Raw genomic sequence first — 22,928 nt, forward strand, 5'->3', positions numbered from 1 at the left:
AGAAACACGAGGTGACTTGGCAGGGCACACCCAGTGTTTGTGCATATACCACTTTGTATTACTACAGAAAACAGCTACAGCATATTCATGGACTGATGCCAAATGTGCTTAGATTCTTTAAAAAAACCACTATGGGAGTCCTGAAAGAGATGCCTGAAGAAGGAAAGCAAGAACTGATGAGACACATGTGAGAGTGAATGAACACATTGTCTTTTGATATATAAAGTGGTAAAAAGGAATATTCTACCTCTGCTTGAGGCTTCTGGATTTTTCAACAAAGCAACTGCATTATAACTGAGAATTTCTCATCTTAATTTGAAAATTGTGTACTTCTCAGTCAAGAGGGAATCATTTCTGTGCTAAAGTCTTGGCTACATCAGAATAAATTACCACTCAGATGTATCAATGGACCAACAATTCACAGGGCCACATCTACTGACAATAAATATCTTCGGCTGACCTTCCTAACTCTGCTCACAGTCAGTTAAGCCACAGATAATAACACCAATGCTTTAAACAGTGGCATAGACTGCAACTATATATGTAATTAGTGCACATATGTCTGTATCGCATAAAAAAAATGATGCTGCTTAGACAAAAACACCTCTGCAGGATTTCCCAAGTTCTCCTGCAGTGAAAGACCCTTTCCCTAAGCAATATCGAATTGCAAACAAAAACAATCTTTGTTTTGGTGGGTTGCTTTTTTTTTTTTTTTTAATCTACAAAACCAGAGGTTTTTTCCAACACACAAAAACAAGAGGGTCCATACACACCTGTAATTCTCTCCCTTCCCTTTTTTTTTTTTTTTTTTTTTGCCTGGCCCACTAAAAAGTGACACTGGAAAGTTGAGCTGTTGCTCTCCTTTTCTTGATATCCAAAGCCAGCCTGAAGCATTTTCTCCCAGAAGACACATTCTTGTCTAGATGCTACCCTAAAATTCAGACCTTAACTGCAGTGAGAGAACTACAGTCTGGCTCAAATGGAATTTCTCCTCAAGTTTTCCAACATCAGTTCTGCTATAAAAGCAGCAATGACAGGAAGACCATAATGTAGATTAGACAGATACTTTGGTCTTTTTCATCATGTGACACACAAGCTCTAAATATGATTTACAATAGAAAAAATACAGCAGCTTATTTCATTAGAATTTGCAGTAGATGCCATCTACAAAAAAACATAAAATCTTTACAGTTTAGAGGGTTATATATTATAAAAAGCAGAAGATGAGAAAAAAAATTCAAGTGCAAAAACATCCCTTAAAATGGTCTTAAATTTTACCTAGTTTTGAAAGGAAGGATGGTCCATCAGTTGCTAGAGAGTAACCAAAGACCCAGGTTCAATTCCCTGCTTCATCAGAGGCTTCCTGCATGACCTTGGTCAAGCCATTTAGTCTCACTGACTGAGTTTCCTCATCTGTAAATTGGAATAATAGTTCTTATGCCCAGAAAGGAGGCACTGGTGGGAATCTGTTGCAGACTAACCAAGTAAAACTAGATAACAAGTTGGTCCACGACCTCTTACTCGTGATGTAGAAAGACCTACATTGTCAACATCTGGGAAAGGAAGGAAGGGAAGGCACAAACTGAGATTTCAGTGTGGCAAACCCACCTGAGGCCTCATGCAGCTGGTATGAGATGAAATTAAAACAACTAAACTACAATAGTTTTCTAGTAGTTTTCTGATGCAAATAGTATTATTTTGGAATCCATTATGTGAGACAGATGATGTACACATCAATGCTTAAAAACCTTTCAGCTTCCAATTCAGTAACCATGTTTCAAACTATTTCTTAAAAGCAAAGGCAAAAAAATCCGATCTGAAATATCTATCTACAGACACAGTGTTTTACTGCAGCTCATTCACAAACATGCAAAGGAACAAGCCTCAGCTTTGGAACACCTACCCCATGCTGAACCAACCTCAGTTCAGAGTCACTTTAGAGCACATTGCACCTGACACACTCCTGTTGTGCAGCAGAGAAGCCCTGCACAATCAGCCCTGTGGGTGCCTCTGTGACCCAGCAAGAGGCTGAAACTTTAATTGTCACTGGTAGGAATGCCACAGCAATCCAGCTGGCCTCAAGCCATGCTACCTCTGTAACAAGACACTACTCAAAACTGATGTACCATTTTGTTTACAAAACAAGGTGGAGTACAAGCAGATTTACATCGTGCCTTCAACTCCAAAGACTCCACTTAATCCAATCCAAATACAAAAGGCAGATTGCAGGTGGCCTCAACACTTCTGCCCCCTCCCTGTGAAATTTGGCCACCATGCAAACCAGATCAGTACTCAAGGCAAAGCAGTTGTCCAAAATTCAGAACTGGAAAGGCCTTCAAGTAGCATGGTGCTTTATTCTCCCAATACACAGCAAGTAACTAATACGTACATTCATAATTCTGTACAGCAAGTTCTTCAATAAGTTACTCGTAAAACAGCACCTTGAGAAAATTATGGCTCTTTGTAGTCACTTTAAGTAGTTAATATGTTTTAGGAATTCAGATGGGTAAAACCCCTTAGATGAGCTTGGATGAAGATCAGCAGCTTGCTGTCACTGCAGCTGGACATTGCCTGTCCACTGTCACTGCAGGGACCCACTGCTTCCCCAGCTGACCCCTCTGTGGGTACAGGGAGGGAATAGTGGCACTGAGCACACACAAGGAACTGCTAATTTCCTGCAATCTTCCTCTGTGCTGTTTATTTAAGGGTCTAGTGAACCATCACTCACAAGAGATAGGAAGGGCAATTACTTTCTTTTTTTTATAGCAGCCAGCTACTATATTGACTCAATCATAACAACATCAGGCCAAACTCTTCCACTCAAGTCTTCATCAACAAGCTTTTGCTTAAACATTAAGACAGGAACATGAAGTACTGGACTATTGTCTCTCCTGCAGTGCAGAATTTCTCTGCTGTGGTACTTTTTTCCACTTTAACCACTGAGCAGCTGAACACTTGAGACAGATGAGCTGATTTGAACGAGTTTGGTTTATGTCAAACACGAAAATGACTGTGCTCGGTATCTTCCTCTCAGATAACAAACACTTCCCAAGTCAAATTTGGGACCTAACAGTAACCTCACAGCAAACTGTAACCTCACAGGTAACCTGTGCCTGCAGAGGCAACACGGGTCTATCAAAGGAACAGGATCCAAACCAGTACCACGCACCAGACACAGCAGCACTTCATGCAAGCCCCACCTCAAGGCAGTCCTGTAACACCCCTCACACTTGGAAACGAATCCAGTCACTGCAGTGGATTTTACACCAGGCAGAGCCAAATATGTTAATCACTGTGCTTTGCTTTTTAAGAGGAACTTTATTTCAGAAAATGTTTGCATTCCTATGGAAACTTCCTGCCATATGACACCTCCTTGCTCACAGCCAGAGACAGACTGCCTTTTGAGGCAGCACCAGCCTATTCTGTATACTGAGAACTCATTCACCACTCCCCAGGCCTATCCTTAAAAAGTGATCCCTTTTTTCCTTAATTTATACTAAAATTAACATTTCTGAATTTTCCCTGCTATTAGTAACTTGACATACTTGGCTATTGGAGCTATTGGAAAGTGTGAGTTTCATAGAACAAATTTGTTTTGGAAACAAATATATATTTTTGTTAAATGCTGTGCTTTCTGGTGCCACTTCTAAAATGCACCTTTGCCTAGGGTCTCCCTGCATCCCAAAGTATCACAAAAACCAACTTCAGGAAAATAACAGCAAAGCAATCTTTGTTGACTGTTGTTTCATTCTGCAGCTATTTGGACTGTAGACATAATGTTCTTAATCCCAAGTATTCTGCAACTCAATTAGCAGCAAAAAAAGCATGAGGATCTCTAGATCAGAACTCTGAAGGAAAAGAAACACCTCAGATCATAGTTTAAATACCCAGACTTTGAAAACAATTTAAAATTGTTGCCTTGTAACTGGCAAGTGGCAAATACAACACTGGTATTTAAATAAGGAAGAAGGAACCTGACAACCATTAGTCTATTATGACAATACCAGTTGTTTACCAAATCTTAGAATAAGTTTCAGGTGAGGGATGGGTTAGAGGCTGCAAAGAAAAAAGAATGGCAATAAATGGGAGCAGTTAAAAGAAAGTTTTAACTACACAGTTTACATATGACACTTCCTCTTACTGCTTCTAACCTGAACTTGAGTATCCAAAGCATTAAATGGTGATGCACTGAAAATGAAGAAAGCTGGGATTTACAGAAGTCTAAAGGGAACGGTAAAAGCAGGATGAAAATTCCAATGGCAAGTACTGGAGCAGCAGAATTATTACTGCAACATAATTAATAATGTCAGTGATAAAGCTGGCATAAAATGTACCGAATTTCTTTACACTCATTCCTGGTCTCAAGCCTAACAGTACCTTATGCACACTAGAGGAAAAACCTGAGGAGCTTTTGTAAGTTCTTACAATCACAGCCACTGAAAATTTGCTATTCCAATTGCTAATTCTGGTTTGACTCACTCTTTTTCCTTTGCTTTCCAAGTCTGGCATCTTCCTTGAAAAACATTACTGGTAAAGTAATACATCTCTTTTTTTGCCAAGTTTTACAGATTAAATGAGATAAACTGAAGAATTTATTTTAGATTATGGGATGATAAACCACAGGACTATACTTAAAAGAAGTCCAATCTCAAAGAAAAGCTTTAACCTGGAACTTAATGCCACATTCTCAATAACCCAAAAATAAGAAACCAAAGCTGTTCTTTGCAAGTAGCAAATTATGCTGTTCTTTAGAAGAATGTCTCAGAAACTCTCAGTCTCTCTCCAGATTCATCCACTTCACTGTCACTTAACATACTAAGTAACTCTAACAAATGGAATTCATCTCTGAATACAATCATTAATGTCAACACCCAACACGAGCACAACTTTTTGGAAGAAATTCAGAAAGATGGTGTCCTGGTCTGCTAAGGAAAAACTGCAAGGAAAACTTGACAAGAAAACCTCCCATTTCCCATTATGTTTTGCAAATGGAACATCACCATCTTTCTGAATTTCTTCCAAAAAGTCATGCTCGTGTTGGGTGTCCACCTTGTTCATTCTGCTGTTAATGACTGTATTCAGAGATGAATTCCATTTGTTGTTCTGTAGTCAGCAACTGAAACTGGAGATGACTTAAAGAGCACCCTAACATTACTGAGAGAAGTTACTATATGAGCACATGTATTTTATGACCACATTAAAAAGCTACTCAGCAACCAAAGGCGAACGTGATAAACTTCCTGCAGACAGACTTTGCCAGGACACAGTAACTTTGTAGCCTTCAATTCCAAGAGCTGGATCTGAATACTCCCATTAATTTAACATACAAGAACATGACTTGTCATGTCGGTATAAATAGACTTTGATGTAATTACCACTAAATATAAAGAACATGGGTAACTCTAGTAAGAGATTCCTTGAAAATACTTAAGCAGTAAGCCTATATGAGCTGCACTTTTCCAAAGTCAAATAACCATGGTTCACTGTCTGAAATGGGGAATCTGAAATCTTTGCTTCTGCTGCAACAAACACCACACAGAAGGAGAGACTGACCCTCCAAAGCCAATCCAATACTTACAAGCCAACGAGCTTTACAGATCATCCACTACCAGATGAGCAAAGACTTATTTTACAGCCCTTCACGGATGCAAATATATAGCAGTCATGCTGTGTGTGATTTTACAGCCAAGCATCATTTGAGAAGACTCTCACCTGGCAGCATATTGACAGAAGGCTCAACAATTTTCACCCTTCCACCGTTGCCTAAGGACATCCACATCTGACCAGTGCAAGGCTGGACAGGGCAGAGGTGGGGACTAGGTGGACCTCTGACCTTGCCCAGTGCACCTGCTCTTTCACTGACACAAATGTAAAACACTGTGGTTTGACCCTGGCTGGACACCAGGTACCCAAAGCTGCTCTATCACTCCCTTCCTCAACAGGACAGAGAAGAGAAAATGTACAAAAAGGCTCATGAGTTGAGATAAGGGCAGGATGAGATTCTCACTGATTACCAACAGGGGCAAAACAGACTCGACTTTGGGATATTAACTGAATTTAGTACCAATTAAAACCAGAGCAGGATAATGACAAGTAAACTCAAATCTTAAAAACACCTTTCTCCTGCCCTTGCAGCAGCACAAGGAGATGGGAACGGGGACTATAGTCAGTTCTGCAGAACAGAAGGAAACGAAGAGGACAGTGGCACAGAAAGCAACCTGAATATCCCAGACACACAACCCCAGCTTGCTGTGAACCTTCCCACCACTTCCACAGAATCCCAGTCTGAAAACACCTCTTTCCCTGCAGTTTGAAAGCCTCTTCTACAAGTTCCCCATTCAGTCCCAGAAAGAACTGAAACTCTTCAGCAGACACATATGCACAACAGGCAAGAACCTCCACACACCTGCCCAACAGGCAGGACAGGCACATTTTTCCCATGCACTTCCCCACTGTCAAGATGACTCTCAGGTAGCATTCAAAACCTGCTTAAGGGCACATAAACCTAAATCCAGTCTTGCAGGGTTCCAGTATCTCTCATCTACTACATGTAGCCTCCAGACAGGAAGATGTTTTTTCTCAGTGTGACCTAGTTAGAAAAACTAGCTGAAATACCCTGATATTTACAGTTAACTCAGGGTTGTGATACTTCAGAAATAAATTAAGCTTATTCCACAATCCAGATAATTTCTAAATACCAACTTTATTCAATTAAATTCCTTACGAATAAAACACTTTAGATTACAATGTTTTTGTTAGACTGTATAATCTACATATCATATATAAGGAAAAATGTCTTTAGAATACATTCAATTATGTGCAGATTATCGTAAGAAATAGATAAAAATTCAAGACATAAAGAAACCTTGGATAAGACATAAAAAAACCTTGGATAAGACATAAAAAACCCTTGTTTACTCCTGAGTTTTCTGCCTTAGAAATGTGCAAATATTCAACTGCAGTTTTGTATTTCTAAAAGCCCTACATCAGATTACAGGTAACTGAAACCATCCTTTCAGGGTGCTATGAGAAAGTGCAGACTTAAGTAAGCCAAAGAGTAGAAAAGATATTTTTCCTAGTCTTTTTCACACCTAGTCCACATTATTACTTTTCCTTAAATGAGTATTTCCTAAGCAGTGGTTGACTGCTTGGTGCCAACTCATCACTTCTGACAGAATGAGTTTAAAAAGGATTTTTTTTCTGATGGTACATCATTAGCATCGTCACAGCAGCGTTCATTACGCATGGGAGGGTCCATGAAAACACTAAATGTTCCACATTACTCTAAATTCTGCTTCAAGTATTTTACACAGTTCACATTTTAGAGTTCTGGTAGAGATTTTGAGTCTACAGAGACAGCTGCACCACTGGAACTGTGCTAAGTGGGAGGTTATTGATGAAAGGAGCTGAGGAGAGAACTGCAGTGCTCAATGAAGGTAATGCATTCACACACCAAAAAAATCCTATTCTTCCCATGCTATCTATCAAATAGAGAAGTTGATTTTTACTTTGTGAAGGCAGTCTAACAGGTGTCACATGGCTGGACAGCAATGACTAACCAGGAAACAACTGACTACCTTTTACTGAGCAGAGGTTCTCAACAAAACCAAACCAAACTAATAAACAAAAAAAACCTCCGAAAAAAAAAAAAGCAACACTTCACCAGTCCTTTTACCAAAATAGTAATTAAGATCAGGTACATGGAAAATTCATTCCATCATACTCATATTTGCAGTGGATGACTCCATAATGCAAGAGCACTGATGACACACATGTCCAATGCAGTCTGCTACAAGAGCAGCTCTCCAACTGGGTCTTAGCCCCTATATATATTCACAATTCAGACAGTCTCAAACACTTGTCACATTTTCAAGAACCCCTTTCTGCACAGGTTTTCCCTTCCTCCTCCTTAAACAGGTAGAGCAGAAGCTGGAGCACACCACCACAGCTCCCAGCTGCAAAGGCCCCCTTTGCAAAGCCAAACCCAGCACTGCTTCCTGCTGACAGCCCTGGGTGCAGCCCTAGAGCAAGGGGGCTACAAAGTAGCATCAAGACTGTAGGGTGTCAAGGAAACTTCTCAAAGCTGGAAGTCTGTAAACAAGCCCGAAGAACTTACTGTAACAACTAATTTCTGATTTTTAAAAAAGCCAATCATAAAGAGAACTAAAACTCTTCACAAACACAGAACTTCGTTTTCCCTACCGGGGGTCATTGTACCAGACACAGCCCTCTGAAGCACACCATCACTTACAGAACTCACACGGGCAGAGGGAAACAGCACGTTTCAAGATACCAATACCTTTCAAAAGCTCTTTTTAGGGATCTCCACCCAAGCGTTTCACTGAGCCATACTAGAAATACACCAAAGAAATGCTAAAGAGTGTTTAAACACAGTATACAAAGCCCAAATTCCCACAGCCGAAAACAAAACCCGAGACAGAATTAAGCTGATGATCCTCAACCAAGATTATGCCCTCACTGCATATTTTCATACACCGTTTGGGCTTATCAAGAATATTTAACATCTTCCCGGGGGGTAAAAAAAACAAACCAAACCAAAACAAGCAAACCCAAAGCCCAACACTTGAGAGGTTACGCAGAGCTCAGCATCCCTGTCCCGGACGCGTCCGTCTCCCGTGTTAAGTTTCAGCCCCCGGCCCGGCGCTGCCGGACCCCTCGCACACACCTGCCGGGCCGCTCTCGCCGCAGGCCGTGCCCGGCGCTGCCCGTCCCGGAGCGCGTCCGGCGCTGCACGGAGGGTTCGGGCCGCCGGCACCGCCCGCCCCCGGCCCGGCACTCGCGGGAGCCCCGACCCGCGCCCCCCCCCCCGCCCCGCCCGGGCCTCACCGCCAGGTCCTGCGGCACCGCTCCGCTCATGGCCCGCACGGTGCCGCTCCGCCAGGCCCGCGCGGGCAGCGCAGGCCCCGGCTCCGGCCCCGCCGCTTCGCCCTCGCCCGGCCCCGCCGCCAGCAGCAGCAGGAGCCGCTTCCCCACGGGGGAGGCCGCCGCGTCCGCCATCCCCGCCGGGCAGAGCCGCCGCCGCCCGAGCGCTCCGGCCGCCGCCGCCCGAGACACCGAGAGGCTCCTGCCCCGCGCTGGGCCCGAGTGCCGCCCGCCGCCGTCCCGGCGTGCACCGCGCCGGCCGCCCGGCCCCACAGCGCCCCGCGCGGGACGGGCGGGACCGGCGGCGTGAGGGGAGCGGGCGGGGGAACGGGACAGGGACCGGTACAGGGACCGGAGGCGTGAAGGGGAACGGGACAGGGACCGGGACTGACGGTGTGAGGGGAACGGGACAGGGACTGGGACAGGGACCGGAAGCGTGAGGGGAACGGGACAGGGACCGGGACTGACGGTGTGAGGGGAACGGGACAGGAACCGAGTGTGAGGGGAACGGGACAGGGGCCGGGACAGGGACCGGAGGCGTGAAGGGGAACGGGACAGGGACCGGGACTGACGGTGTGAGGGGAACAGGACAGGGACCGGAGGCGTGAGGGGAACGGGACAGGGACCGAGTGTGAGGGGAACGGGACAGGGGCCGGGACAGGGACCGGAGGCGTGAGGGAACGGGACAGGGACCGGGACCGTCGGTGTGAGGGAACTGGCGGGGGAACGGGAGAGAGACCGAGACACTGCCGGGCGGTGTGAGGGGAACGGGCGGGGGAACGGGATAGGGACCGGGCTGTGAGAGGGGAACTGGGACAGGGAACAGGCACGGTGTGACGGGGGATCGGGACGGGAACGGGGACAGGGGCCGGAGCGGTGTGAGGAGAACCGGGACAGGGAACGAAGCAGTGTGAGGGGAATCGGGACAGGGAAACGGGATAGGGAAACAGGCCGGTGTGAGGCGATCCGGGACGGGGGAATGAGTCAGGGAGACGGGATAGGGATCGGGGCGGTGTGAGGGGAACCGGAGCAGGAAACGAGTCGGTGTGAGGGGACTCCGGGACAGGGAAACGGGACAGAGAAGCGGAACGGTGTGAGGGACGGGACCGGGACGGGAACCGGGGCGGTGTGAGGGGCTGCTGGGAGGGGGAGCCCGAGGCAGCCGGTCATCGGGCCCTTCCTGCGGCAGGGCCTCTCACGAACGCCAAGTTCAAAATCTGGAATTATCGAAGAGATGAAGGAGCTTTAACCTAAATTTCGAGGTAAACCCAGAAAAGAACCAGTGCCCGTGTCTGAGGCTGGATCCTACGGCTGGCATGAGGAACTGCGCGGTGCCGGGTGCGTTGCTTTCCCGTGAGGCAGATTTTGGAAAGGCATGTATTTCGGGAGTGATTAAGATACAAAATCTTAATGAATTCAGCTGTCACGAGGAACTGGTAAATTTGAACAGTTCTCATGCAGCATAGTACATTGCCCTAAACTTGCCCCTTTTCAACATGAACCACCACGAAATACTTCAGAATCCCACAGCTGGAAAAATGACGTGGTTTTACATCTGTTTCTGCTTGTGCAGAAATAGTACCATCGTGTGAAAGATTCCAAGTGGTCCTGTATCCCCCTCCCATTCCACCAGCTCAGACTCACACTGCCATGATAAAACAGGCCAGCATTTCCCATCTCCTGAGCATAGTGGTGGGTATTCCAAAGGCACACAACATCAGTTAGACCAACAGTGATAAAATCCACCAAACTGTTCTTAACTGTCATTAATGATCGACCCAGGGAGCATAGGCCATAAAGCATGAATTAACTTCAACTTAGGAAATACTTAACAACTTTTCTATGCTAATTGCTAATTCTGTTGCACCAACTTCTATTACAGTTAGAAAACTTAAGTTTCGTGGCTTAATGCTGTGTGTTAATTTCAAATATTATTTTACTGTAAAAGGGTGAAGACAGGTACTGCTGTTAAATTACACACTTCAATGGCTGCTAAAGCAGTACAATTCCAACTTGTGAGAAGTCAGGTAAGTAACCATCAGGTGCCATCCAAAAGTGTCCCTTAAGCACTGAAGATGCCTGCTTCTCCAGTCTGTCCCCCTCCTGGCCTTGACTGATGGTCAGTGCTCCAGAATCCAAAGAAAGTAATTTGCCAGAGTGGCTGATCCAGGGACCGACTGTGTGGTTTCTCTTATTTGGGAAAAGCAGGACTGATGCAGACACTCACCTGTACAGGTTCTCAACCCTCCCCTTCAATATCGTACCTAAGGCCACCCCTTCCATAGACAGCAGCCGTGTTCTTTGGAGAATTTTATTAAAATATATCCAAGAAGTAATCAAACATTTTCTTATGAGTCAGGAGAGAACTGAAGTGAGAAAAACATCTGTACAGAGGACAGTGCTGTAAGTTTTTCTTTACATGCTTTATTTCAATGTTTCACAGTTTAGTCATTGTCTACAAAAATATATTTCTGAAACTCTGAGTCCTCTATAAAAAAAGCTGGTCAGCAGCAGTGACCCTGACAAACAGAATGTACCTTGGGACAGTGTGAGCACCTCCTGTAAGCAGATTAGTGCAGCTAGGGCACTCCTGCCTCACCCTGGGAGACTTCTGTTCTTTGGGATTAAAGCTCTGCACTAGTTCTGAAGGAAGGCATTAAAAAAAAAAAAAAAATCATTCCACTTCTGTATACTGCACTAAGCTTGGGAGGGGGAGCTGCAAGTCAGTGTATCACACAGCAGAAAGTGCTAACAAAGCACTTGGCACTCAGGGAAAGGAGAAGACCTCAGGGTGCTTTAGTACTGGTAAATTTTTCTTTGAGCTCTCCGTTCAGAACAGCCTTTGTCTGGTGATAATAGGTTCAGGCTGTCAGCAGAGGTACAAATGGCAAACAGGCAGAGTAATCCTATAAGCGCAAAGAGAGTCCTTTTTTGAGGACAGGATAAGAGTTCTGTTCAGTTTTACATCAACATTTTCTGCTGTGGCTTTAATCAAGGGGAAAATTGCCTTCAAAACCAATCACAAGTTGTTGGATAGAACAGAGCCACTATCGGTGCTGTCAGCTTCAACTCCTTAGTACCCATAACTGGAAATATTCCTTATAACATCAATTATTTAATTCCTACACTTACTAGTCACCAGTGTATCTAGCCACCACAAATAAGAACTGAGAAACTCAAGTGTCCCCCAAATGAGATCTTTCTACTCTTCCTCTGCTCAGTTATTTGACTGGTCTACAGAGATACCCGCAGTTAAGAAAAAAAAAATAAATTGCCTCTTTTAAAAAAATAAATCTATCTTGCATTGTGCTCTAGAAAAGACAAGGTCAATGTACTCTGATCCTCAGAGCTCATCATTAGAAGCCCCTTACCACAAAATAATCTCAGACCTGAACCCCTAAGCAGGGCAGGAATTTTCAGCAGCAAGTAAGAGTAGTTATTGACAGACTGCTTCCCTAATGTGGTAATAGACAGAAGATGAGCTCTCTGAAAATTTTTCCACACCTGCCTGTCAGAAGAAGTTTTCTGAGCCAGCAGCTTGTGAAATCTAGATTTCCTTGAGATTAGAGAATTCAGGAAAGTGCTGCTGGTTATTTTAGGTACATCTGCAATCAATGGGCTTCTGAGCTCTAGGCTTTTGTTCAGAAAAAGTTCTCCTGTAACTTGTGCCTACCACCAGTCCCAGTCTGATCTGCTAAACCTGAGCAGCCAAGGAGGTATATGAATTTTAAGTAGAATCAGCATCATCCACGAAAACACAGAAGCCATGAACCTTCACTGAGACAAATACCTTATCAAAAAAAGACACTCAGCACTAGAAAACTAATATCATCTCACTAATGCTAAACAGTTAAAGTGTAAAATCTGTAAGAAAACACCTGAAGTTTACTTCTTGACTATTTTCCTTTCTTGAATTGCTGGCGGGAGTGAGGGAGTGGAGGAGAAAGGAAAGAATCACTTCACTGTATTAGTAGTAAGCCAGTATATAGAAGGCAGTGTTGGAGAAAAATTTAAAACCAGGAAAAAAATCTGAAAACTTACTGATTCCGAAAGCTTTCCTCACCTTCCCAAACTCAACAGCCTAAACAGGATTTTCATCCTCATACTTCAAGTTGTTTTTCCAGTCTGTTCCCATCTGTTCAGCTTCCAGTCAGAGACACACAACAGAGAGAAGAATCAAGGGAGGCTGAGAAACCCACACATAGGGTTTTGCCTCCCATATAGCACCTACTTCATATATCAACATGAACAAATCAATCAGAAATTGTTACGTCTTGTGCACAGAAAGCCTGTAACTAAAGTGTAACAAGATGAAATTAAAAGAAGATTTGGAATTAAAGAAAAATTTTGTCCCGTGGAACCTCTTTTTCTAAAGACTCCACACCCCACAAAGAAGCAGTTCATATTCAGTCATTTGTGAACTGGAAAAGACTTGTCAGCAACAATCCTGCCTTGGCTTCAGGTGAAAAGCTGAGAGTGTTCATTCTCCTTTAGTATCACAAAGCTTATTTACGTAAAACAAACCGCTGTCTGGCCTTGCCCTGCCCTGCCCCAGAGATGCAGGATATCAGAGAATCATGGAATACGCTGAGTTGGAGGGCACCCATCAGAATCAGAGTCCAACTCCTGGCCGTGTGCAGGAGACCCCAGGAATCCCACCAAGTGCCTGACAGCGTTGGCCGAACGCTTCTTGAACTCAGACAGGCTTGGTGCTGCCACCGCTTCCCTGGGGAGCCTTTTCCAGTGCTCAGTCACCCTCTGGGTGAAAAACCTTTTCCTGACTGTCAAAAGCCTTCTCCATCAGCACAGACAAGAGGGATGTCACCTCTAGCTGATGCAGTTATGCAAAAAGAAAAAAAACAAACCTGTAGCATAAAGTTTAGAATCCCAGCATGATGGATACCTTGTGGATAAACACTGCCACAGACTGTGAGGTACTTGTGTGTGAGGAACCAGCAACTGCAGCTGCACATTATTGCTACTTGCTGTCTCTCAGGGCAAGCTTTTCCCATTTCTGCATTCTCCTGCCTTCTCCAAGTTACAGACTCCAGGGTGAACTATTCTGAAGCCCCACCAATACGGTGGCCACCAGAACACGTTTGATGACATTTTAATCCCTTCCAAATTATTTACAAGGCTGGCTTTGAGACTGTTACTTTTAACTTCAGGCCTAGAACTGCATAGAGAAAATTTTGTATGGTCAAGAACTAGCAGTACTTGCACTACGTCTCTTCTCACAGGAAGCATTAATTAAAACAAGCAAAGTAACACACAGAGCTTAGCCTAGGCTGCATTCTATCAAGGGCATAATGAAGACAGTAGTCACAACTTCTCCAATTCACTAGTATTTTTTCTAATATTCCAATGGCTACACTTAAGAGAGGTTCAGCCAAATTAAGTTAAAGCTACAGGTCACAACTGAAAAGTGTGCACTGAAGTCTGGTGTCAGGAACACTGAGGACCATCCCTGATCAGGCGGCTTCACTTCTACTTTCGAGTGCACAAGGACAGCTCCCTGTCACAGACAACTGAAGCAGATATATGGGAAAACTCATTCATTAAGCCAAGGGGAGGCAAGGTCACTGCTGCCATGCCCCAGAGAAGGAGAAAGATTCATTGAGAGATTATAACTAAAGGGTTACAAAAAGGCAAGAACTAAAGTTTGTCGGTAATGAAATGCATTCTCCCGTCCCATATGAACAGGAAACAGTCTCTGTAGGGTGTTAAAGAAGGTCCTAGGAGGAGATACCTCCTACTTTTTTCTGCTGCCAAAGGAGAGGAGAGAAAGACGCTGCTATTGGTCAGCAGGAATCTCTCTGTCTGCATCCAGTTTGCTCGTCTCTCCTGGGGAAGGGGTACGTGGTGCAGAGTGAGAAACAGGAGGAATCCCATGAGCTACAATCCCTTCCACTACTGGTGGTTCTGGTAGCCCAGGGGTGGCTACTCCCACTACTCCTGGAGGAAACCTAAAACCAACAGAAACATAGGAGTTACAAGCTTGTCCAACAGTTATTCAAGGAGAAAGGAGCCGTGCCCTCAGACAACTGCTGAATACAAATCCCTCTTTCTAAAAAATTCTCTGAGATGGAACACAGGAAAAGTCTCCAGAGCTGAAGAGTAGCAGTGATATCCTAATGCCAAATGACACCTGTTCACAGATAGTCTCAGGTCACATCCTAAGCATTTGGATAAAGGTACAAAGTTTATCTCCAGTGGAAAACAGCGTGAGGCACTGTATGAAGGCACCTGGAGGGCTGGGAATTCCCTCCCCATCAGCAGGAGGAATGTAAGCTGCAGTTATCCTTCACTGGGCTCCATGACAGAAAAAGTAAGGAGCTGAACTAAAAAAACAGCTAGATGCAAGATGAAAAACAGGAGAACAACACTCATGAATTGCTAATGAACTATTTTTCCATTACTTCCATTCTGCCTCCCTGTTCCGCCTTCATAAATATATCTGAACCTCTGTAGATCTCTCACAGAAGGAAGGATATATTACCTACTTCACAGATGGGAGAAAAACAGAAGGGAAGCAGCCTGCCCACAATCACTTGGCAGGTCTGTAACAGATAAATAAACTGAAATACACTATATTTAGACCACTGAACAAAATCTACTGGACAATATCTCAATAATAGTCTACATTTGGGCTACAGGCAAGAACTGTCCTTTGTTTATACAGCCCTGATATGCACAACTTCTAAATGTTAAGTTCCATGCCTTTCTGGGGGGCATCCAGCAGACTTTCTTAAATTAAGATATCTCTTGGGCAGGTCTTGCAAGGATTTGCAAAAATTGACTAGTATGCAGCTGGACCTAAATATGACCAAGTACGTGTTAAATCCTAGTACAGGTTTAGAAGAGCTGCTGTTAAGAGCTCATATAGAGAGTATATAGGAACACAGACATACCTGCTTGCAGGTACAAGTACTTCTCAAACCCGCAGAGGGATGTTGGCCTACTTCAGCAGGAAGATATGCTTGGCCAACCTACATCTCTCACCTGTAAGCTGCAGCTCCGTTGAGTTCTGGGTGGACAGTTGCAGGATCAATACTGGACCACTGAGCTGCTAACAGCAAGTACTCCTTATTAACACAGTTCCTCAAAGCATCGGGTATGTGACCTGAAAGAGCACCAAGAATGACAAAAAATAACAGGACACAGGTAGGGGAGAGCTTGTTCCCTGCAGCATTTACAAAGGAGAGCAGCAAGGAAATGTGCAACATCTTTTTCATCTACCTCCACAGGATAACAGCGGGCAGGGGAGACTCTCCTCTGAGTAACCTGGTCTCTGGAGAAGACAAGACATTGATCCTTCCTTCCCACTTCTGTGATCTTGAGAAAATTATTGACCACAACCTGCAATTGCTAAGCCTCGCCCTTTCAAGAGACAACACGTACTACTTCAGGAAAAACACACAGTCTAACTGTCAAAGGAATTACTGCAAAGGATTTGGAAGATGTAGTTAAAAGGCTTCCCCAGGGATAGAAAGACCCACTCCAGCATTAGGTACAAGATTCTCAGAAGGCAAAGATACAATTATGAACTTACACTCCAGTTCCAGAAACCAGTTACTGAGTCCAAGTTTTCAGAATAAGCAGCATAATCCTTGCAGGGAACTAAAAGAACACTAATTCAGCAGCAGCTGCAGAGCACACAATCTCCTTCATTACCTGTAATAGCTCTGCGGATCTCTTTAGCTGCGTCTTCTCTGGATTCAATGGAAGCCTGTTCACTGTACCAGGCAGTGTGAGGGGTGCAGATAACATTGGGTGCATCTTTTAAGGGCCCCTGAGCAAAACTGAGGGAGGAAACAAACAAAAAAAAAAAGTATTTTCTCTCCAGAAGTGATAACCCCTTCTGCCCTCTTGGGCATCACTGTAACCCAAATAACAAAAAAACCCCAAAAGAATCATCCAGCTTAGGTGATGTGAGTCACCAGACAGCAGCAGGCATGCAGGTACAGTGTTACCTGAAAGGCTCAGACTCGTGCACATCCAATGCTGTTCCTCTGATTCTCCCCTCTTTCAAGGCTTGTGCTAAGGCTTTCTCATCTACCAGCCCTCCCCGGGCTGTGTTCACTAAGAAGCAGCCCTGACGCATCTGGAAGAAGAAAAATATTAAGTGCATTGAGAATGAGACTTTTCATGGAAGCTAAGTGAATCTTGGGAAGTCTACTGGAAATGAGCAGGAGTCTGCAGTGATTAGATGAGGCCTGCAGGAATTAGGAGTGCTCTCACTGCAAAGCTAACCACAGGGGAAATGCCTGCAAGCAATGCTTGAGAAATTTGCTTTAAAAATGAACAAACAAAACCACAAGACACCAAGGGCAAAAGTGGAACTCTCAAGTTCTGCACTCCATATTCATCCTACTACATTAAAAAAGAAAGAGGACATGAATCAATTATCCAGCTATACAAAACTGGACTACAACATCCAGATGTCTCTCATAAAAGCACTGGAAAGCATTCATATACTAGTGGAGTATAGCCCGAGACTGACTTTGCAGTGGGCTTGGGCAGAGAAGCTTTGGCAGAGTTGTGTAAAAAAAAGGTACACAGTCCCAGCCACACCATTTCTGGCTCTAACCAGCACAGTAAATCACACATTTTAAAGATAATCTGAAATTACTGAATCACCCAAAATATTCTTTATAAATGATATTACTTGGCAAGAAGAGCCAATCCTATTCTTCTCTTAACAGGAAATTCTACACAGCACAAAGCACAGGCACCCGGATCCACACGCTCCCAGCCTCCCAAGGCAGCAGGAGGCACACAACAGAGGCAGCAGGATTCACACGCTCTCAGCCTCTGTGAAAGCAGCAGTTTCTGTTTGCATTCATTTCCACAGCGCTCTGTGGGGGAAATCAAGCTCCTGCTGCACCTGTTTAATAGTGAAGTCATTGATGAGGTGATGGTTATGTTCATTCAGGCTGCAGTGCAATGTGATGCAATCGCTGTGCATTAGTAGATCCTGCAGGGTTCCTACTCGTTGTAAACCCAAGGATCGCTCCACTCCATCCGGCAGATAGGGATCATAGAAAATCACGTTGAAGCCAAAGGACTTGGCTCGCAGAGCCACTGCCTGTCCAACTCGGCCTTCACAAAAGAAAACCCACAATCATCAAGGAAAGGTAAAACAAACTTTAAAGACAAGATACTGAGGTAGACTGGGAGCCTACGCTGGAGTTTACTGCCAGGGCCCAAGGTACTGCAGCCCTGGAAACCCCCAGGATTGCCATAGGGATCCGGAGGAGGCTATTCAGTGCTGATCCTATGTGGCTAATTCTAGTCTTTTTCCCCATGCAATAGACAGAGCTTAGTCTAGAAGGAGCTCTGTTTCCAAACCAAATCTGGACCCTGAGTCACAGGTAGTAATAATCTGACTACAAGAACTTGGAGAAGGAATTAGTAGCTTTCAGGAGGCTTTGTACTGATACAAAGCCCAGCACACAGGGAAACAGTCACCAAGAAGAGCTGTATGAATGTTCCAATTCTAACCACTTGAAATCAAAAAAGAATCCCCAATCCCATGCCATACACCCAACTCTTGAAGATATGCAGCATGACAGAATAGGGCACTAGCATTCCTTAGGAGTCAGTGTGTTTCACAAAGAACAGCTGTAAAATTATCGCTTTTTTCACTCTTAGGTTCCCAAAAATTTCCAGAGTTCTCTTTTCGGTGTAACAGTGGCCATCACTTACCCAGTCCAATGATGCCCAAAGTCTCCCCACGGATACGCACAGCGCCTCCAGCCACCTCTCGAATCTGTTCGACACTCGAGGCTCGGTTCCCTTCCCGCAGAGCCTGGTGGAGCCAAGTGACTCGGCGATAGAGGTTCAAGATGTGGCAGAGGGTGGAGTCAGCAGTCTCCTCTACTGAGGAGGAAGGGATGTTGCAAACTGCAATGCCTACAAAGCCATAGAGGTCATATAAGATTTTCAGCATCACAATGCTGAACCAACATAAAGCTCTTTAGGCACAAATCCTGAAAGATAATTCAGTTCTCCGGAAGTACTGCTGAGAAACATGGGATTCATTTCAGAAGCTCATTCTACAACAACACAGATGTGACCAACCAGCTTTTCAATCCCCCAGGAAACACCGCTCCTTCCTTATAAATATCCACTTGATTGACACACTCACCAGAAAAAAAAGCCCAAACGGGTCAAAATGAGAAAACTGGGTCATACAAGTGATGCAAGAAACTGACTTTTAGGAGACCTGCATTCAAAAAGATGCACTCCTTCCACAGATACCCCTGACAGATTAATTGGCAGACTGTAGAATTAAGACAGATGGCTGAGCTCCTTCATGCATCACAGTCCAGATGCTCACTGCAAGCATCAGCCTCCCCAGGAGCAACAATAAGTAACTAACTCATTATTGCAGAGAGAAGCCACAGGAGCCTCTCTATTCATTTGAAGTTATACTTAAAAATAACAATACAACACCACTCTAGAATAACATACAACCACAAGGACCATAAAACCCATGGCTAGAAGTATCAGGTAAATTAGTAATGGAAATGAGTTGAAGTCCTAGAAGCATAAATTAGTGTCAGAAAAGGGAAAGATGAAACACTGTATCAAATTCTGGTCATTCCTGAGCAGTCTATTTACTTTAAAAAAAAAAAAAAGGAAGGAGGAGGGCTGGCAAAATAGCACTTCACTGCTGCTACCCTTCAACAAACCAGCCAAGAAATAAAAATAATGACTAGATGAGAAAATGGTCTCTTCCCAAACATTACCTCAGCCACTTGTCAAACCAAGGCAACTCTTCTGCCTCAAAAGACCACCACCCAGCTAAAAACTAGGAGTAAAATCTAGGCAGTGGTTGAAGGCATCACTGTTTTGTAACCCTATTCAGAGGAGACATTTCACTTAACCCAGACCATGCTTTCCCATGAGAACTGCAAGAGCAATGGCCACAGACAATTCCAGATATTTGACTCCTTCTCTCTATCAAATCATTTCCAATTGTGCCATAATGCCACAAAGACAACCTGGAGGACATGAGGAAGGTGACAGGAAACCCCAACTTCTCTTAATCTCACTGGTTACCATCTCACTCAACTCTAAACAAGCCCCATGCATCCATCTGTCACACAGCTAGACACAAATTTGTCTTAACCTGCAATATTATTCCTAATGTAAGAAAACACAAACACACACAACAGCCCTTTGGTCTGAAGATTCAGAACACAAAAGGAACAGTATCTCACCTCAGAATGAATTAAAGGGCCTGGCTAAGCATGAAAATAACCATTAATTGTCCATGGAAAACACATCTGGCCATGCATAAGGGTCATCATACTATTGCTCCAAAGCAAAAGTGCCAAGCAACAGCCTGACGGTGAAAGAAGTTTGACTCATTTCACCTTGGGTTAATGAGTGCGAGAAAGCTCTGAATCTGAATGAATCCAAGATATGGATGGTGACTGCAAGTAGAGAAACCCGAGACTAGATCAGGTTCCAAACTCAGCCCAAATATGTAAAGGCTGGATGAAAGCCAGGGACCTTGCCAGGAACTCTTGAGACTATTCCCTTGAATCATCCAGATGAGAAGGCTCTTTAGACTCAGTTCAAGCACTAGCCAAATACACACTTTTCATTTATTTGCAATTCATCTGTTCTTACAGATCTGAACACTGTAATGCCTATCTCAATTTTATATACAAATACCTATACTTGATTTAAGCTTAACCTGACCTGCATTACATTAAGGAAGGTTTCAAATCCCTGACACTGAAAAAACTTGAAAAAGAAGGGGCAGGGTAGTTCAGTGATCCATCTCAGCCTGGAGACTACAAGGTCCAGAAGTCTCACTGCCATGTGTTTAAGATACAGCAGCTTTTTGTCACCTGATCCAGAGGTTCTTCACATGCCTAGGGCTCTAAAGGGATCACTAATAAAGTTTTGAATCAGAACCTACCTGCAGATACAAAATTAACAGGAAAACTCATCAAGCATTTACAGTGAGTTTATCCTGCATCACCATTTACAGGCAGCTTTCAGACATCAGTTCGATGAACACTTACAAAATCCCAAAGTTGCCTCACCAAAAGTTACTTAGACCCCATATTCAGGTTCCTGGATCCCTCACAACAACAAAGACACCAACATCTATAGCAGAGCAGTCTGAGAACTGAGAATCTTTCTTCCAGGTCCCAATATTGGTCAGCTTCCTCAAGATGCCTGATACTGAGCAACCCCAAATCTTCACATAAAAGTTTTTAAATGCACTCAGCTATAAAGCACAAAAACACACAGTGTTCCACTCCACATTCAGTTGTGATTGCAACACACACCTACTGGTGCCATCATACCTAATTCTGCAGCAGATTTGATGTCAACATTGTCATAGCCACTGCCAATACGCACAATGACCCTGAGGGCTTTGAATTTCTCCAGATCCTGACGAGACAGGGTAATGGTGTGATACATCAGAGCTCCTACTGCCTCATTCAGCACCTATAACAAAAACCAGTCCACATCAATATCTGGTTTGGTCACCTAGGAGGCAGAGCTGTTCTTCTGAATGCTTGCACATTTTCTTGCCCACCTTTTCGTGGATTTCCTGAGTTGACTGAGCGTCACAAAATGCCACTGTAGCTACATCCTTCAGGATGGGCATCTCCACAGTGCAATCTCGTCCATCCAGGAGTGCAACCAGTGGCCGTGCTGGCATTGGACCATTCACAATAGGAGGCCGTATGCCTATTGGGAAAGTCAGCAGGAGTGATCACATAAAAGACAAGAATTCAGGAACCCTCCTTTGCTAGTCCAGTAAGTCACTAATAATATTTAGAAACACATTAGGCAAAGCAAAAGACATAAATAGGAAACATCGTGGCTGGGCTTCGCAAACCAAGATTTGGGGGAGGGCTCTACCCACGTTTGTTACGAGCGCACTGGTGGCTAAAAAGGCCAATACGAGATAGGCACGTCCGGTTGCAAAAGGCACAGCAGAAAGACTCCTTGGACAAACACAGGGAAAAAAGCTGGAAAAAAATACAACCACCTCTGCCACCACTAAGTAAAGGAAAATAAAGTATGTTTTATCAATAATGAGATAATAGAGGTGCTCTACTCAGAAGCGCATCATCTTACTCCAGGCTCCTGAAACGAGTTACAAAGTCGCTTCAGGCCCCCCCATTACCGCGCCCACCCCTCCATCGCAGCCCAGATACTGTTTCCTCCTTGACGGAGCAGAACTCGTATGTTCTCGGCCCCTCCGACGCTCACTGGCTCCTTTCTCGCAGGCCGCAGCAGCCCCCGCGGGCGGCGGGGCCCGGGCAGGGCCGGTGCCTCCCCCGCCGCTGCCCGGGGCCGCCCGCCCCGCCTCACCTTCGCAGATCCGGTCCAGCCGCTGCCGCTTCACTTTGTGCCGGTCCATGGGCCGGGCGGGACGCGCCGCCCTCGGCGCCGCGCAGGGACCGGGAGCGGGACCCGTCACCGCCTCCCGCGCCGCGCCGGGGGGAAGCGGAAGGGCCGGGCCGGCCCCGCCGGCACCGGGGCAGCGCCGCTTCCGCTTCCGGACCGCGGGGCGGGGGAGCGGCCGCTCGGGGTCACGGCCGGCTCCGGAGCTGCGCGGAGGGAGCGGGCCAGGGAGGATCCTGGGATGTAGCTTCAGGTCTTCCCGGGAAGCTCCCTACGGGGAGCTGTTCCAAGCAGCTCTGCCTCGGTGCGGCCCCTTTGCGGCCGTGTCTCGCACCCCTGTGCCGTGCTCCCGGGGCTGGGTCAGCGCCGCGATACTCGCTCACCCCGAGAATCCACTGCACGAATCACCACACGGACAGGGGGAGGGACATCACCAAGCAAGTGCTGAACAGTTTATTGAAAAACAAATTCAAGCTGTTTATTACACAAATTTTCCTGGTACCTGATTGATGTCCATACAATTGATCTACTCTTACGCAGCCCTTTTCTTCCATACCCCCCACATTCCATTCAGATATGCCATAGCATGTTTCAACAAACCCGTGTGCCTTCCTCCCGCTCTGCCCCGGGGTTTGGTGGGCAAAAGATAACACGGTGAT

General features: G+C 45.1%; 2 protein-coding genes and 1 long non-coding RNA gene across 3 annotated transcripts in view; 1 reads left to right on the forward strand and 2 right to left on the reverse strand.

Moving 5' to 3' along the window:
• Positions 1-9,022, reverse strand: part of KDM3B (lysine demethylase 3B) — a 45,412-nt gene extending 36,390 nt beyond the window's left edge. The window contains exon 1 of the mRNA XM_032702934.1: positions 8,848-9,022. Coding sequence (XP_032558825.1) covers positions 8,848-9,018 — 171 coding nt within the window. The 5' untranslated portion in view covers positions 9,019-9,022. The remainder of the gene's footprint in view (positions 1-8,847) is intronic.
• Positions 9,023-9,667: 645 nt separating this feature from the next.
• Positions 9,668-11,366, forward strand: LOC116794236. Its single transcript, XR_004359733.1, has 2 exons — positions 9,668-10,221; positions 10,832-11,366. It is a non-coding gene; the product is annotated as an uncharacterized LOC116794236 (long non-coding RNA).
• A 161-nt stretch (positions 11,367-11,527) lies between these two features.
• LOC116794234 (C-terminal-binding protein 2) lies at positions 11,528-22,353 on the reverse strand. Its single transcript, XM_032702763.1, has 9 exons — positions 22,237-22,353; positions 21,452-21,606; positions 21,216-21,360; positions 18,592-18,798; positions 17,771-17,985; positions 16,857-16,987; positions 16,558-16,685; positions 15,886-16,006; positions 11,528-14,849 (listed from the first exon to the last, which is right to left on the reverse strand). Exons 1-9 carry the CDS (start codon positions 22,283-22,285, stop codon positions 14,678-14,680), a joined length of 1,323 nt encoding a protein of 440 aa, XP_032558654.1. The 5' UTR covers positions 22,286-22,353; the 3' UTR covers positions 11,528-14,677.
• Between the last annotated feature and the right edge of the window lie 575 nt (positions 22,354-22,928).

This window comes from Chiroxiphia lanceolata, chromosome 15 (assembly GCF_009829145.1).
Source record: "Chiroxiphia lanceolata isolate bChiLan1 chromosome 15, bChiLan1.pri, whole genome shotgun sequence".
NCBI classification, from domain to species: Eukaryota; Metazoa; Chordata; class Aves; order Passeriformes; family Pipridae; genus Chiroxiphia; species Chiroxiphia lanceolata.

Coding starts and splice junctions, on each gene's coding strand:
- LOC116794234 (XM_032702763.1), bottom strand. CDS start 22,285: ATGGACCGGCACAAAGTGAAGCGGCAGCGGCTGGACCGGATCTGCGAA. Junction 18,799..21,215: donor CAAATCTGCTGCAGAATTAG/GTATGATGGCAC, acceptor ATGGCTTTGTAG/GCATTGCAGTTTGCAACATC. Junction 16,007..16,557: donor GATCCGCAGAGCTATTACAG/GTAATGAAGGAG, acceptor GTGCTCTTTCAG/GTCACATACCCGATGCTTTG.